The sequence below is a fragment of the Sciurus vulgaris genome, assembly GCF_902686455.1.
Source record: "Sciurus vulgaris genome assembly, chromosome: 8".
Taxonomy (NCBI): Eukaryota; Metazoa; Chordata; class Mammalia; order Rodentia; family Sciuridae; genus Sciurus; species Sciurus vulgaris.
Genome location: NC_136468.1, coordinates 110447696 through 110465780, shown reverse-complemented (window position 1 = coordinate 110465780; position 18085 = coordinate 110447696). Strand labels below are relative to the sequence as shown.

Below are 18085 nucleotides of genomic sequence, written 5' to 3'. Positions count from 1 at the left end.
TTTGTGATGAACTTATTTCATGGAGAGAATGCCCTCAAGGTTCATACATGTTATAGTGTGGCTAGCATCTCTTTCTTTTCTGGGCTGAATAGTGTACATTGCATGTACTTTATCCATTCATCCATTGAGGTACACCTGGGTTGTACCCACCTTTTGTTTGTTACAAATAGTGCTGCTGTTATTATGGGTGTGCAATTTAAAAATTTTTTTTTCCTCTGGGTATATTCAGTTGTTCCTCAGATCTATGGGGGATTGGTTCCAGGACATCCACAGAAGTCAAAATTTGTGGATGTTCAAGTTCCTTATGCAAAATGGTGTAGTACTTGCATATAACCTATGTGCATCCTTCCATATACTTCAGATTATCTCTTGATTACTTGTAACCACTAATGCAAAGTCAACACTCTGTAAATAGTTGTAATACTATTTGTTTAGAGAATAATAGCAAGGAAAAAAATCTGGATATGTTTAAGATAGGCACAGGTTTTTTGTTGTTGTTGTTGTTGTTGTTTGTTTTTTGTTTTTTCCCCTGAATGTTTTTGAACAATGGTTGGTTGAATATGTGACTGTGGAACCCCAGGATGTGGAGGACCAATTACCTGCATTTACCTTTTGTAAATGACACAAAGGCAGAATAACTGTATTGACTCTTAGAACTTTCATCTAATTATTGAAGATGTTAAGCAGTTAAATATTAATAAACCTAGATTTTGCATTGCAATGTTTTTATAGGATATTGACATACAGCTCGTTTATGTTTCCTTTTCATTTGCGTTTGAGCAGAAACTATAACATAGTTGCCAGTGACCAAATCAGTTTTTCATAATAAAATCTTTATTTCTTAGACTACCTTTCATCAGATTCAAATATATTTCCCTAAGTGTATTCATTTTTGTCTTGAAGCTTTTCAAGCCACTGTTATAAAATGACAGGTCGAGATGCAGAGAAACCAAATAGCATGCAGATTGCTTTTCAACTATGTAAAAAACCGTAGGAAATAGAAAAGTCTTGGAAACTAAAAAGCAAAAATGGGAGCTAGGTACAGTGGCATGCTTTTGTAATCCCAGTGACTCAAGAGACTGAGGCAGGAGGATCTCAAGTTCAAGGTCAGCTTCAGCAATTTAGTGACTTAGCAAGACATAGTTAAGTGTTAGCTGCTGGGTTTAATCCCCTGTATCCCTGCCTCCAAGGGGGCGGGGGGAAACTGGGAATTGTTCTTGTTAGGATGTTATCAAGCAACCATAGATGTGATTATCTTTTCAAAATATTGTTAACCAATCCTTACACACTTAACCAAAACATCATATAGCAGATACTGATCGTTGACTTTGCCTGAGGGGAAATAAATGACTTTTCCCAACTGATCCTAGAGTCTGGGGGAAATGTTAGATACAGTTTAGACCAAAACTAAATAGTCTAGCAGTCTACCTGAAAAGAACCATTAGTCTACCACCTGCCAAACTCTGTGTAACTGGTATGATTCTCACTTCATACTGTGCTGAGGGTGCAAGAAATTATTAAATAACTTCAATTAGCCAGTTGGTCTATGCATTCTTGGGTGAGCTGTTATCCATTCTCAAGAGTCCCTGGAGTGCCTCATGCCCTTCAGGTCCCTTCCCAATTCTTCAGCCACTCATTGAGGAGGGAGGGAGGAAAGGATGGTAGAGGAACTCCCTCCAGCTCAGGGAACACAGAGCATACCACTCTGTCTCCTGCTGGGTTTGGTCTGAGGACCACCTGATATTCTGGATTCATCAACTAGGAGACCACAAAGTTCCTTTGCCCAGCATTGACACACCCAGAATCCAGAATTCTACCAGTATGGCATCACTAGCTGTAAAATTCAACAGACTTGTTGCAGGTACAGAAATAGAATAGCCAGTGCAGAGTGTCCTGATGAGAAAGTTGCTGCACTGGTGTGGAAGGCAAGGTGGAGACCCCATGACACATGAAAGGTGCGACTTGGAACTTGCAGAGAAATATGACAATAGTGGCTTTCATGTTTCCAGAGAACCCCATGAACTCAAATACACTCAGATAACCAGGAAGTTTTTTTTAGGACTTCATAACACAGGAGACGAAATAATGTACCTGGATTCACTGAACAACTAGATTATTTCTGGTTTTAGGATTTGAGAATTACAAGATCACTTTCCCCTTCCATGAGAGAGTGATGATTTTAGCAACTCAATCCTAAAATGCTGATTTTTCTCCATCCATTGTTAACTCTCATATCTTCAAGGAAATAAAGATTAAAGGGTTCAGGCAGCCCTGAAATTGGTTATTGTCCTGGGGGGCCTTAGTTAATATCTTCACTCCAGTCAGGACTACAAGGAGGCCTGAGGATGGGGAGCAGCTGTCTAAAGCCAAACCGAGGTATAGAGTAGGCCCAGGGTCCCATCACTTTGCATTGGTAGAGGAGCCTGAAGCTTCTCTAGGGCTCCCCACCACCACATGGCTCACATGCACACTTGGGCAACCATGGACTGCCTGCTCTGTAACCCATCTACCTGGTTGTGCACAAAGTTTAGATCTAAGTTGGTTCTTCATTGCTCAGAATCTAAATAGCAACTATGAATACTTAAATAATCATCAGGTATAGTACTTTATTTGGAAGGAATGTTAATATTTAAATGTAACTCTAAGGTGAGCATCATATAAATTTCATGAAAGTGGAATCAGTGGTCTACATCTCTTACATTATCTACAGATGTGTTGAGTTGGATCCTGAACCTAAAACTTGTTATTAGTTGTTCTTAGAGGAGGGTTCAGATAAGTTCCAATATGATAGAAGAAAATGCTCAGCACTGGAGGTAGTGGATATATGACTAAATACGTATGCAACTTTCTTGAATGCATAGTCTTGCGTTTGCATTAGGAAAAGGAAAAAATGTTCCAAGAAAATTAACTAAGATACCTCCTGCAAGTACAAAGCAACAGAGAAGTTGATCCAGCCTTGGCAAATAAGAAGAGCTATTGTGAGGTTAGCTTTGTCAGAATGTGGTTTACCAGGATAGGTGTTTATTTTCATCCAGTTTTATATCACCAACTGACCACTGAAACTTCTTCACACATGAGCTGTGGGTCCTTGAGTCTGGGTGGGGGCTAGAGAATTTACACAGGCATAATGCATTGATTGGAGCCCAGCAGCTGCTCCCTAAGTGCAAGCACAGGCTCTCTCCCAAATGTTATGGCCATCAAGCAAGAAAACAAACAACAACAAAAAAGCATGTATTCTTACAAATTATTAACTCATAATCAACTTGTTGATAGGCATTTTCTCAGTCAAGAGAGACTAAAAATGGCAATTAGCTAAGATCCATGTGAGTTGGGTCAGGAGGAAAGAATGCCGTTTTCATCAAAGGCTAAGAAAATAAATTTCTTTTACAAACACTGAAAATTCAGGTATTATGGATGAGCAACTCTGATGTTATATATGAGAGTACTTACATGTGTGCATACTGAACAGACTAATTTTGGAGTTTTTATTTCTTGTCTGCCTTTAGGGACTACTGCAGTAGACTATCAGTCTTTCTTTTTATAAATAGTGACATGATTTAGAAGTTGCATTTGTATTTTTCTTTAGAGTTATTAAGTGATTTGCTTTTACATTAGCTGAATATCTTCAAGTATTCTAAGAATAGAGAAAAATATGCAATTGGTATAGTACTTGATATTCCTATGCATATATATGGCCCAAAACAATACATATTGCCATCTATACACATATCTAGAAAACATTAGAAGATGAATTGGCATGCAGAAATGTTTCAGTTAGATCATTACATTTGCATAACTTTTAATTGTTTTTAAAAGTCAACAGAAATAGCTTGCCAAGTGAACAGGCCTAGGTTTAAACACTTTTGTAGCCTAGCCTTTAGTTCTTTTCCCAATAGACATGGATAGGAACTTTGGCCTTTGCACTTCTCTTAGATACTTTTCAGGTATAGTACCACCTATTTTTTTTCTTGCTTAACCATATATGACACATACCCTTGTCCCACAGCTCTTTGTCCCCTAACAGGATGTACCCTTAATGTAAAAATGAAAGGAAGGGATAAGGAAGAAAACAGGGATGGCATTGCACATTACCAGGACTCCTGTGGGTCTGCACAGAATGGACTGTAGTGGGTGTATTCTAAACACACAGTGCAAATGGCATGTCTTTAAGGTGCCAGAATAATTTATTGAAGGGAATCCAATGTCATCTTTAATCTCTAATTAACATAAAGAAGACACTAGATGGTGCTGTAAACTAAGAAGTGCATTATTCATTAAGGAGGTTAGGTGGTGTAGGAAGTTAAATCCTCCTCTGCTAACACCATCTTTCTCTCTCCTCCTTGCCATTTCCTGGTCAGCACATCTCACTTGGTTTGTGGAAAACATTTATTCATAATGGTTCATGAACCAATTGCGAATTTGTTTCACTGAATTTATTTCAGAACTTAAACTAGCCTGTTTGCTAATGACAGTGACACAGAAGAGATGTGAATTTGGGTTAAGATGAGTTACTCAAATATTTGGGGCAAAGTCCATGCCCAGTTTTGTACTGGGTTATTTAAGGAAGGAAAGTTACTATTAATAACTTGATTAACAGCCATGTTTTATTGGCTATATTGGTGCAGTAAATACATTCTCAGAAATTCATATGAAGTGAAATTTTATATGTAAAATCATTTTCCCCTTCTCTTCTCGTATTCCTTCCAGAGAGATAAGCTTAGGGAATACATTTTTGTACCATGTTAACATTGAATAGATACTTAATCTGAACATTCATTTCTAGAAGCATCAGTTTGTCTGATGTTCCCACTTCTGTTACCTGGCAGAAAGTCTTTCACAAATGGGTGATTATTGATCTACATGGATTCATAGGACCAGAAAAGAATTTAGAAGTAGACTACATGTGTGGAAGGAGACATACAGGGTTCTCACTGAAATGGATGAGCTGATGGAACATAAGCCATATGAAATGTTTATAAGAACTAAATGTGACTTCAGTAATATCCTAGTCTACAATAGGATAATTTTAAAAACTTGGTGTGAAATATGAGGAAGTGTTAGGAAGATTTCATTTCAGTTCACATTAGGAATTTAAGGAAGTTTGCATAAAGTCAGATAACTATATTGATTTTATTATTAAAACACATAAAATGCTAATTGACCCCACAGGACATTTTAAAGTTGATTCTAGAAGAGGGCATTTCAGATTTTTTTAAAAATCTTTGTTTTTGCTGTAACAGCTATGGAAAGTTTATAGGTTTGAAGTATCCGCATATACAGTGATTACATTCAATTTGTGAAAATCACAACTAAGTGAATGTTGCCATATTAACCTGGCTTTGTGTAAAGATACCAGAGTATACTGAGGTAGAAAGTAATTACAAATAATCCACTTCTGAAGAGAGTGAAAGGACACATATTACCTTTCTATTTTGACATCCATTTACCATATATTTAGTGTAAATAATGTCAAAATTGCTTTGCATTTGACCTGACCTCAGAAGTGTAACCCAGGAATTACTTGTTGACTGAGAAGGAACAGGAGCAAAAGGACCAGAGATACCAGGAACCGTCACTGGGGTGGGCACTGCCAAGGGCTGTCAGAAATGCCCGGAAAAATAATAACTGCAGCTGAAAATCCGCCAACAGGAATCGAGACGTTTTATTTTCTCAGACGAGACCTGTCTGAGAGTAAGAACTGTATTACCATTTGATTTCTGAAGCAGGATGTGAGCCGTGGAAACAGGGGCCTTTGTATTCTGCCAGGGTTCCTCCTGTCTTTAAACACTTAAAAAATATCCCCCCTTGAAGTGCCACTGGATTGGCAGAGTGCTCCCTCAGTCTGCTTGTGCAGGTGATGAGGCCCGCCTCGTGCATTCCCCAAGACTGACTCCATAATTACAGTGAACTTTGTGTTCCACCCAGTATTGATTCTTAAATGGTCCATTAAGGTGGAAATATTGAGCAGTTAATATGGTGAGTTAAGAGCAGCGTGTGACCTTAATTGTTTTACAGAGCTTAGATTAACCCACTATTACCACATCAGCTAAATGTGGTGAATGTAGGTGAGTGCCATTCATAGTGCGTGCGTTCTAGAACTTTCCCAAAGCCCCATGTTTGTGAGCTGTAGTGTAACTTACACTTTTCTTCACAATGAGTACTCTGAGGTCCTAATAAATATAGAACTGAAGTCTTTTCATTAGCAGTTGGCTGCCTCTGGACAGCCACTTCCCGACATTTGTGCCTTTGCCAAGTGTTGCCCTGATGCTGTACAGAGGAGGATTTCTCTAAGGCCACACAGCAGCAGCAGACAGCAGGAACTACAGGCATGCACATACTGGCCCCCACAGGTCCTGGTTTTCTATCAACCAACTTTTCCCCGCCTTCCCCCATCCCCCATCCCCCAACCCCCAACTATAAACAGGAGTTCTGCCTGCTGACCCTGAGAGTTCTCCCTTGTGATATATTAATTATTAATTATAATGGTGACCATTAGTTATTGATTCAGCACTTTTGTCCTTTTAATATCTGGCCACAGGATTAATATTTGACTGCTTATAACCTGAACTGTAGTAGCATTCTCGTCCTCTCTTCCTCCTCCCCACACGGGTCCTGGACATTCAGGGGCAGTCCAAATTTTGAAGTCTGACTTGATGTGTGCACCTTTCTCAGCATGATCCCCATTCTTTCTCAGTCCCTATTCACTCCACCTCAGCATCTCTCGCACATGGCCTCCGTTCTTCATTCTAGCAGAGACTGCACATCAGACATTGTGGTCTCTTTGCTGCTGTTTTAGTCCCCTGCTGACTGACTGCCATCCTCATGACCTTGAGCATGACCTGCCTCATCAGAGCCCTCTTTGGGCACCATCACTTGGAGGGTAAAGAGCAAATGGGGGTTTCTGTAGCACTTCTGCTTCTGCCCTAGACTTCCTGTAACTGTACACTGCTTTACTCCTTGTCCTGTCCACCGCAGGCACCCAGATGCTAACCATTAGGCAACCCTGTTCTGTTCTCTTCCATTCTCTGTACCACTCCGGCTTATTCAGTCTGGGTTTTGGTGTGGTTTTGTTCTCTCATGCCCTTTAGTCTTGACACAAGGGAAGCCAAAGCAAAGGCCATCGGAGACTTTTTTTTTTCAGTGCCGGGATCAAACCCCATGCCTTGAGCATGCTAGACAAGTGCTTTACCACTAAGCTCCACTCCCCAGCTGTTATTTGAGGCTTTTGTGTATGGAACCGGAGAGGCAGGAAGGGCCAAGTGTTCCAGGAAGAGCTCTGCACTCATCTGTTGTGCACACACCTGGTGAGGTCAAATGAGTGGCTAAATTTGTTTTCAAATTCTAGATTCTCTAGACACTGCTTGTGTGTCCTAAGTCCTCCAGACCTATATGTTGAGCTGTTAAACTAGTTACTAGTGACCACTTTTTATTATTTTGTAAGGAATAGATGAAATAGAGCTAAAAAATAGCATCTTACTGTTTACTCCATGCCAGGCTCTGTGATAAAGCGTGTGGTATAACTAACTTAATCCTCCCCCTCCCCCAAAGGTGTGACTACTATTGCTAACCTCATGTTAGATTTGAAGAAGCCAAGAATAGAAAGCTGAGTCTCTTTCCCTGGGCTTCAAGGCAGTAGGAACAGGGCCAGAATGAGCAAGTTTGCAATGTCTGAGTTTGCAGTCTCTTGTCTTCCTCCCTCCTTGTTAGGAGCCTATAGCCTTGAGTAGGATAGGGGTCTTGATGTCTGTGACTCTTAAGTCCTTATGTGTTGGATGAATGTCCCTTGAGATTATCATGGGAGTGAGTGAGATGGTGAATTATGTTACTTGCAAAGTGCACCATCACAGTGAGCCTAGACCACTATTTGTTATGTTTTTATTAAAAAGTGGCAAATCTGAAAATGTAAAAAATAAAAATGGAGTCAGTTTTATTAAGATATATTGGTGACAGATAAAGAACAAACTCAAAATAGCTTAAGCACGTTAAAAATACACATTAAATTTAAGCACATTAAAAAATTATTATAGGAATGGGAGAATGTTTTATGGGTCTTCCTGCACAGGGATGCAACCAATCCTGAAAGTTGAGTAATGCAAGGCCACCCTGACCCTGGCTGTGTGTGTCCCAGTTCAGCTTCTTGTCTCTTTCCCCATCCTCATCCTCCTCCATCTATGTGTATGGTTACATTCCTATGTCTCCGTACAGTCAGGGTTTTCCAGAGACAGAACCAGTAAGAACCAATAAGATGTATATAGAGATGACTGTAGGAATGAAATCAAGTGATTGTAGAGGCTGGCAAGTCCAGAATCCACAGGGTAGGCCAGCAGAGTGGGGACCCAGGAAAGAACCATATGTCAGATCTGGAGACAAAATTGTACCTTTTTCCTAGGAAGTCAGTCTTTTCCTGTTCAGCCTTTGCCTGATTGGATAAGGCCCACTCACATTAGGAAGGGCAGTCTGCCTGCTCCATGTCCACTGATTTAAATAGTAATCTAAGTAACACCTTCAGCACAACTTCTGTTTGGATGTTAAACTGAAAACTTAATGCCATGGCCCAGCCAGTGGACACACACAGTTAACCCTCACAGCCCTTGGGTGCTCATTCATCCCTTTCTATATGTTTCCTGTCATTTTCTTTGGCTTGCCCTCCATGCCATTGTGGCTTCTCTTTCCATCTGTTTCATGCCTTCCATTGTCAGGATGGGCTTCCTCAGACTTCAGGTCACTCAAACACTGAGGATGGTGCCTAGAAGTCTGTAGGCACATGTTTTAGCGGTAGCTGTACATTGACTTCTATCCTGTTGTCTCTCCACCTTTTAGTTTTATTGGGCTGGGGCTGATGTCAACGTTTGGTGCCACTCTGTTCTTGTCTTTGTTGTACTTCTGGAAGGAAGAGCCTAGCCTTATGGCTCACTGTCCATTTGGGATCCCACCAGCAAAGACTAGGATGGTGGTGTCATGCTATGCAACCTTGGCTATGCACAGCCCACCCCAGTGGCAGTGGGAAGGAAAGAGATGTAAAAGGAGGGTATTGAGCTGTGCAGGGGCTCCACCTGGCCTCCTCTATAGAGACACGTGGAGGTGCAATTGGATTATGACTCTGCAATATCCATAATTATTAATACTGTGTTTGGTTACTTGATGTCTATACTTCCTTTAATTATGCTTCTCTGCCCCTTATGTAATATTTTAAAAATATTGTTGACTTTGGTGACCAGTCACCAAAAAATGCACATTTGGGTGTGAAACCTTACTGCCACTAACATTTCATTCTGTTCTTGCCTTTTCATATTCAGAGGATGATGTGGACCTTGAAGTGCTGGTGAGTGATATGAACGCATCTCTGGAGAGCCTTTACTCAGCTTGCAACATGCAGTCCGATACGGTGCCCCTCCTGCAGAATGGCCAGCATGCCCGCAGCCAGCCGACAGCCTCGGGCACACGGTCCCTCCAGCCACAAGCGTCCCCAAGGCAGAAAGTGCAGCGCTCCCAGCCTGTGCACATCCTCGCTGTCAGGTGGGCTCAAGAAACAGAGCTGTTAGCAGACAAGATGCTTCTCTGTACCCTTGACGTGGGAGGTGACTGCAAAGTCAATTTTAATGATGGATATGGTCATTTTTCTCTTATGCTTGACTCCCAGTGGATGCCTAAAACAAGGATAGTACTAAGTCTTAAATATACTGTTTTGTCCTATACATATAGACCTGTGATAAAATTTAGTTTGTAAATTAGACATAGTGAGATATTAACAACTAATAATAAAATAGAACTACTATAATAATATGCTGTAATAGACTTGCCCGTATCCCTACTCTTGCTCTTTGGAGCCATTATTAAGTAAAACAAGTATTCTGTGAACACAGGCATGTTATACTGTGACAGTTGGTCTGATAATCTGGATGACTTTGTTCCTTTTACTGAGGATCCTACTTGCTTCCATAAGCTTCTAAGAAGTTTATTTCTAGTTTGATACCTTGGATCATCTATAGCGCATCTCACCCAAAGGGATTGCTCCATCCTGGGGAGGTGGAGAGGGTGTTCTGGTGCTCGGCTTGGCCATAGCTATGACTTCCCACTGTTGGTCACATTTGGGGATGGTGAGTCATCTCTTCTTCCAGTGTTTGTCCCACTTTATTCTCTGGAGTGTCTCCCCTGTACCTGGCTCCTGTTAAGTCTAGAGGGAGTGACCTTGTCAGGATCCAGGAATCTGGATCCATTCCCTACAGCCTCAGGGGTCACTGGGGAAAATGGAACCTTCTTGCAGCCCACTGGTGAAGGTGCCTGAGGGTAGATAAGGTAAATGATGGTGATTGCCTAGCACCCTTGTTCTAGTTGAACTTGGTCTTTATGTGACCTGGCAGCAAAGCCCTCTGCCTCTGAGATGACAGATACTGCCCTTTGGGCCTGTCTCCTCACTTGCATTCTTACAGAGAAGAAGTATTGTTTTTTGCCATCAGGTAGAATTAAAAAAAAAAAAAAAAAAACAAAAACAGTAAACCGAATGAAGAATCACTCAAGATTTACCTTGTCAAGTGGGGCTTCTGTTGAGCACTAACCACGTAGAGCTGATAGTGGCCATGTGGGTTAGGCTTGATGTGTCAGTGAAGAAACCAAGGCACAGAAAGAGGTAAAAGGCCCACACCTTAAAGGTGGGGAAGCCAATTATGGACCCAGGCTGAGGGTCTCTGCAGCATGAATGAGACAGGCCTTGAGCCTTATACTTGGGTTCACGGGACATAGTTCACACTGTGGAGCTCCTGGTGGCCACCACACACTGAGAAGAGCTGGGTGAAGCCAGGGACAGAGGACAAGCCTGGAGCAGGTGCACAGGCTTCATAGACTAGCTGAGAGTTGAGCTGATTGATGAAGGAGAAGGAGGACTCAGGTGACAGCAGAGGAACTGTGGGTATGCTCTCAGCTGGACAAAAGGATGAGCCAGACAGAGGCACAGAGAACACAGAACAGGGCCCACCTTCACCCTTGCCTTGCCCTTACTCTGCTCCTACCTCCCAAGTTGTGGCACTTTTATCACCCTTCCTGACATCTCTGAATCTTACCTTCTCTCCATGGTAACTTTTGTCTTGAGAAATGACCTATAGAGGATGTATTCTTTTATTGTGGGACTCTTTAGAAGTGATTTATTATTATTTTTTCATCTTTGATGTAATATCCCTTAGTTGTACTTTAGGCAGTATCTGAACTACTAGATAGTAAAACAAACAAAAACAATGTTAAAACCAATAGCAAAATTTAAATTAAAAAATTAAAATATTTAGAAACACTCAAAAGAGGGAAACTTTTGTGAACAAGTATGTTTTAGTCAGCTTTTTTGCTGCTTTGACTAAATGATCTGACCAGCACAATTATAGAGGAGGAAAGGTTTATTTGAGGGCTCATAGTTTCAGAGGTCTTAGTCCATAGAAGGCAGGCTCCATACCTCAGGGCTCGAGGTGAGGCAGAACATCATGGCGGAAGAGCATGGCAGAAGGAAGCAGCTTGCATCATCAGGAAGTAGAGAGAGACAGAGAGACTTCACTCTCCAGACCAAGATATATACCCCATAGCCATACTCCAATTCTTACCTCTTCCAGCCACACCCTACCAGTTCAATTAATCCCATCAGGGATTAATTCACTGATTGAGTTAAGACTCTTACCACTCAATCATTTCTCTGAATCTTCCTGCATTGTCTCACATGTGTTCTTTTGGGGGACACCTCACATCCAAACCATAACAAAGAAGAATATCAGAATGTTTGTATCTTGTTCTGTGAGTGGAAGATAAAACTGTCATTGGGGAGTTAAGTGATTGGCAGAAACTTTTGGTTGAGTGGTCCTGACTATATCACCTTTTTGCTTTGTCTGTATGACAGTGGTCAGACTCTTCAGTAGGATCCTCTGCCAAGACCAAAACTGTTATAGGAAGAGTAGAATTTGTTAACAGTAAAAATAAACCTTCTGGCTTGTCATTAATCCATTATAGTAATGGCTTTCCTATACTCTTAGCACCAGTTCCCTTCATACCTGTGAATTCTGGTATTTTTAAATCAGTATCATCATTTCCTGGTGCACATGGAATGACTGGACAGGCCTTCCTTTAAAATCAGAGTAAGTTTGTGAAGAGAGAACAAGTAAAATGGTCACAGAGAGAAGTCTCTAATGGCCACCCCCCCCCCCCCAGGAAAGCTAATGGATCATTGATCTTGTCCGATTGTAAAAATAGTCAAAAAAATTATTTGAAGACCCAGCCCACACAAGGGGCTTCTGAGGTATATTCAGACAAGGAGAAGGGGAGGACTAGACTCTATAGCTCCAGGTTTGCTCTTCCCTCCTGGAAGGCAGGTGTCTGTGCAACAAGCATCATGCTTCAGGGATGGATAGAGGAGGCCAAGTGTTCCCAGAAAAGTTTTAGAGTTGTGGGCAGGAAGTTGTTCATAGGACTCTCAGGAAGAAAAGCACAGGACATTTTGCATTCGTTTTGCTTTGACTTTGAACATGATTTCTCTGCTATTTTCATAATTGCACCCAATTCGTCATCCTGTGCATTTTCCTTCATTGTATGACAGGTGAACTTTGCATTTTTCAGAGGAGACTCTGGAGAAGTGCCAAGAAGTGTGGAGTATTGAATTAGAGGGAATTTCTGAGCTGTGGTGCTCCAGGAGGATAGATACATGAAGCTTTGATTTCTAATTGGTTCAGTATCAACTACCTTTCTGTACAAATAAGCATTTATTCCACAGTCAAATGGAGATACATAAAGTTTTTTCCTTTGGTAAGATAAAGGTTCATTTCAAGGACATCGAAACATCTCTGTTCTCATGAAAATGCTCTTATTCACAAGACCTTTTCATACACCAGGTATTCATTGAACAAATGCCAAGTATACGTCATACACTGAGCGTTATTGGAGATGTGAGCGAAGTCACTGCAACCATGGCTTCTTTATCCCCTGGGGAGTTTAATGAAGAGGGAGTTTATACTTTTGGGTCTCAGAAGGACAACCTCAAAATAATATTTGTTTTACTCATGGTAGAATATATATAACATAACACTTATCATATTAGCTATTTTAAGTGTACAGTTCATATATTAATGTAACTCAGAATTTTCTAATCTACAGAATGTTTTTGTCTCATAAAACTGAAACACTGAACTCATTAAAGTCCCTGTCTTCTTTGCCCTCAGGTCTTGGGCTACTTGGAGTAGCCCACCAACTACTTTATATACCTCATATAAGTGGAATCATCTAGTATATATGTCTTTAGTACTGGCTTATTTCACTCAGCATAATGTCCTCAAAGTTATCCATGCTATAGCATGTGTCAGAATTTCCAACCTTTTTAAGGCTGAATGATATTCCACTGTATGGATAGGGCAGTTTTGCTTTTGCATCTATTCATTAAACTTTCATCTTTTGGCTATTGTGAATAATGCTGCTGTGATCCTGGTATTTTCATTTCTGTTAGGCAGGGACCTAGAAGTAGCAAGGCTGGGAGAGGTTGGAGATGGCAGATTTTAACCCTCAGTGGTCTTCTTCCTCACAGGCGCCTTCAGGAAGAAGACCAGCAGTTTAGAACCTCGTCTCTGCCAGCCATACCTAACCCGTTCCCTGAACTCTGTGGCCCTGGGAGCCCCCCTGTGCTCACAGCAAGCTCGTTGCCTCCGACCCAGGCCCCTACAAAGCAGGTGAGTGTGGTTGTCCTGCAGCCACTGTGGGGTCTGGAGAGATGTCTTGGCTTAGTGGAGAAGGGAAGGAATTTGTGAATTTTTTTTCTGTGAGTTCTTTTATTGTTGATACTGTGCTTGTCATCTTGCAAGGTTTTTAAATTTATTTGCCAAAATTCAACTTACTAAGTTAGGGATGTATTAATATGTTTTAGAAAGGGTTTCATGAATATGGTTAAAATAATTATTGATTTAGTCCATAAAAGTGAATTTTAGTTCTCTCAAAGAAATTTCATCATACATCATCATCCTTCTTATCCAGCAATTTTGGGTGTGAAAATGCTGGGTTTACTTGGACACCTGAACTTCAGTGCAGTAAAATTATAGAGTTTCCATCTTGTGTTCTTGATTTTGAATATGACCTGCTCAAGGCAGTATTTTCACTTGACCCAGAAGGAGATAGCCAACTCTTTGAATTTGTAATTTCTCCTTTAAAGTTGGAAAGTTGGACTATGATGTAGATATTATGCAGCCATGGTCCCCATGTGAGAAGACTGTCAAATGGCTAGTCAACTTATCAGAGGAAAATTGGCAGAGAAATACACTGGCAGCCTGTCCCTCCTGATTGGCAAGATGGGTTCCAGGCTCTGGAGGGGACCCAGTCATGCTCCACAGCAGAATGGGGGTGGTGGTGGTAATTATAGCAGTGGCAATGACAACAACATCTGATATTTACTGAGTGACTTCTGTGTGGGAGATGCTGGTTTAAGAGGCTTCTATGTTTGTTTTGTTTGTTTGTTTATTGATATACTCATTGATTCCTCATACTGATTGAGGGAATTAAGTGCACATGTCATTGTCTCTGTTCTGCAGCGTAGGAAATTGAGGCCTGTGGTAGAACTGGGTTTGACCTGGCATGAAGACCCAGAGCCTGGGATGGTAGCCATGATACTGATGGGCTTCCTGCCACTAGACTCATTCTTTCTCCGTTCACACCCCCCCACTTATTCGCATTTGCTATTCTCAGACAGGCTAGGCCAGCAATCCCCATTCTCTGCAAATCTGCCTGTATCGTGCAGGCTCCATGCTCTTGGGAGACAGACCATGTTCCTACTGTCCGCCAGCCTCTGCGCATCGCTCCCACTTTGACACATGCCTCCCAGGCAGGCTGCATTACAGCACTGTCAAAACTTAGAAGGTGAGGTCAGTGTTCCTTGTCTGGAAGCCAGCACTGGCCCAGCTTCGGCACATTGTCACATGCCTAAAGTGCATCTGGGACGTCTACCTCCCTGGTGACCTTCTGCTTCAAATAAGGATCCAGACAAGCTGTCTATGGATTTGTTGCTGAGGTTGTTTACAAAGTTACCCTTCCTAAAATAATACCACGAAAATATTATCTGGCCCTCTCAGAGATTGGCAAGAAAACGGACCTCCACCCCCATAGATTGTCCAAATTTGTAAGAATAAGGAAACCCAGGAATTTTGCCTGATGGTGTTTTTCTTGGGATCTGAGTTGGTTCCCAATGAGAACATTGCACTGATTTCTGTGTTGCCCAAATTCTTCAAGCCAACTGGGACGAGCAAGAACAGGAAGGATGTGTCTCACTTAGCACTATTTGTAGAAAGCCATTGTTCTTTGTTGTTGTGTATAGCCTGTGTGAAGGGTCATTTCTTCATCCATACTCCCTCCTCAGGGAAAGCATGTTGTGTTGGTTCTGCTCAAGTGGGATTCAGGCCACCTGCAGTCATCTGCTAGAGCTTTGCATCTAGGATTGTGGCAGAAGGTGCTGCTGGGCAAAGGCATTTGGGTCCTATTCTTTATCACTTTCCTAATGGAAGAAGAAAAGTGACATTCTTTATCCTTCCATGTGAAGTCAAAGGAAGTAACCTTGAGACGTGGGTTCTATATAGCATTCTGAAGTAACATAAGAATACACATGTATTCTCTGTGTATCCTACCTATGTACAATTCCTTCATTCTCTGGGAAGAACTCAAGTCTACATAGGGAAAAAGAAAAATGTAAAGTTCTTTGGTAACTGGGGACCATGAGGCATTCAGAAACCTCGCTGGTCATGTCATTATATTCCCTAGTGAGGTTCATGTTGGAGCCAGGAAAGGGAAGACAAAGTGGAGATTCTTAAACATTGGTAGGAAGGAAAAATCATTCTTGCCCAAGGCTGTATAGCCAGAGGATTCTAAAATCCTCACTTAGGTAAGTAGATTTTCTTTTACTTCTTTCTGGTTTTCTTTTCCCTTTGGTGGCTGCTGAATGGGGCAGAGTGGTCAGCTATGGGGCCTAGATCCCAGTTCTGGAGAATACCATGTGATAAGGACTTGGTACTCATCACAGAATTCCAGCTCCCCTGGCCTGACCTCCCAGGAGGACAAGGAGGTGAGCCAGTGGGCCATGGCATGTGGATGGACACTGCCCCCATAGGTATAGCCCCTTGAGGCAGCTCCTGTGACCGGAGAATACCAAAGCAGACCTTTAGTGATGTGGAATGAAATGAAGGAACAAGGCAGCTGAACTGTGTCAGGTTCACAACATCTTGTCTGCAGGTTTACACAAGTCTCAGTTCTACTTGCAGTTTTGGCCCAACTGCCTTGCAGCTGTGCACAATGCGAGATGCAAACTCAGCAGCCTGCAAAGGCTGGTGGCCTTAGGACTCAATGAAATGAAGGGATAGAAGAATTCTGCAGTGAAGCAGTCATAGGGGGAGCAGAACCCTATGCCCCACCCAGTTCCTCTAACTTTCTCTCCCTCTGACCTGTCTGCCTTCACCTGTCACCCTGAGCCTCTATTCTGTGCCATCTCCTCTGCAGCCCTATAACCCAGAAACTGGCTATAATCTGGGAGCTTGGCAAGATGGTGCAGAGAATGACAAGCAACCCAAGATGAAGTCAGAAGGGAGTATTTGGCATTTAATAAGTAGTGGTGAAGTGTGGAAAGAAAAGGGTTTTCATTCCATCTAGAAGGATAGGGAAGTCATCTTCTGAGTTCCCTTGCATTTTGTCCCAGGGAATCTCAGAGGTGCAGCACCCTCAGGGCAAACTCTACAAGTCCTTCCACGAGGACCTCCCTCTAGATTAATGACTGAATGATGACTGAGTTCTTGGTAGGTGCTGCTTTGAGGGTGCCCATGGGGCTTAACTGGGTTGTCTTCATGGTTAGTGGGAGTAGCTGAGTTTCATACAAGTATCTCATATCCTCTAATGGGGGTACACTGAAGTTAACCAGAGGGAATAGCTTCTGATCAGAGACCACTGTGCTGGGTAGAAACCAGCAACTACCCCCTGGTTCTTTCCTGTCTGGTTCCTCTTTACCACCTTGGACTTGACCTCCACAGACTTCCTAGGCTTTGTTCCTCCCCTGGGTCTAGGGTTCTGCCTAAGTACTTTGACAGAGCAGCACAGGGCAGGTCTCTCCAGCTTCACCCTGACTTGTTACCTCCTCTAACTGGCCTGGTGCCTGCTCTACAACTGTCCCGAGTACAGTTTGTTCAGAGTACTGTTGACTCGGCAGGAATGCCTGGGAGTTTGGAGCCTATGAGCCAGACACTTCCTAACTTCAGTGGTGTGACTTCTGTACGTGCTCACAGGTCCTGCCTGATGTTCTGGGTGATCATAAACAGCGTGAGAAGTTTTGAGTTGCCTGGGTTACTGGAGTTTTCTTTTTTGATTTATTGTATTTTATGGATTTTGAAAGACCACAGTGTTCATTTGTTTGTAAATATTTATATTCCAGAGTCTATGGGTCTTACACTCATCTAAAGTTATATTCTATGGCTTTGCCAGTGAAGTGAGAGCACACAGAAAACTGTTCATTCGTAGAAGGTAAAAGAAAGTACAGTCATCTCAGTACCTGTGAGATTGGTTCAGGATCTCTGTGGCTACCAAAATTTGTGGATGCTCAAGTCTCTTATGTGAAAGGTCATAGAATTTGCATAGAACCTGTGCACATCCTCCTAAACCCTTTAAATTACTTATCATCTCTTATACAATGCAAATGCTATGTAAATAGTTGTTATACTGAGGCTTTGCTTCACTAGTCAGTTGAATCTGTGGATGCAAAGCCTCAGTATACAGACTTTGAGCTGTAATGAATGTAGCTAGTGTTAGAGGAAACCTCCACCTTTATCCAATGAGAGGGAACACAGAAACGGTAACACCATGATCTTATGTAGTATCTGTTAGTGATTATAACAATCTTCCTCAGCTATTTTAAAACAGATGGGTGAATTGTATCTGGAAATACAACTTTGAGAAAATCATCCCATCATTTATTTAATAGCATTTAATGTTATTTAGTGATTTAATTTATTTAAGTCATTTAATAACATCTCATCATTTATTTATCAAAAATGCAAATGCTTAAGATTTCTTTCTGAGTATTAAAGTTCTTTTCTCCAGAGGGTAGTGA

The 18085-nt window shown here is 41.8% G+C and overlaps 1 protein-coding gene across 4 annotated transcripts in view; it reads left to right on the top strand.

Annotated features, from left to right (window-relative positions):
* GRB10 (growth factor receptor bound protein 10) overlaps positions 1-18085 on the top strand; it is a 198281-nt gene that overhangs the window by 107181 nt on the left and 73015 nt on the right. For all 4 annotated transcript variants that reach the window (XM_079150330.1, XM_079150331.1, XM_079150329.1 and 1 more), the window contains 2 exons: positions 9297-9516; positions 13544-13685. In XM_079150330.1, coding sequence (XP_079006456.1) covers positions 9332-9516; positions 13544-13685 — 327 coding nt within the window. In that variant the 5' untranslated portion in view covers positions 9297-9331. The remainder of the gene's footprint in view (positions 1-9296; positions 9517-13543; positions 13686-18085) is intronic.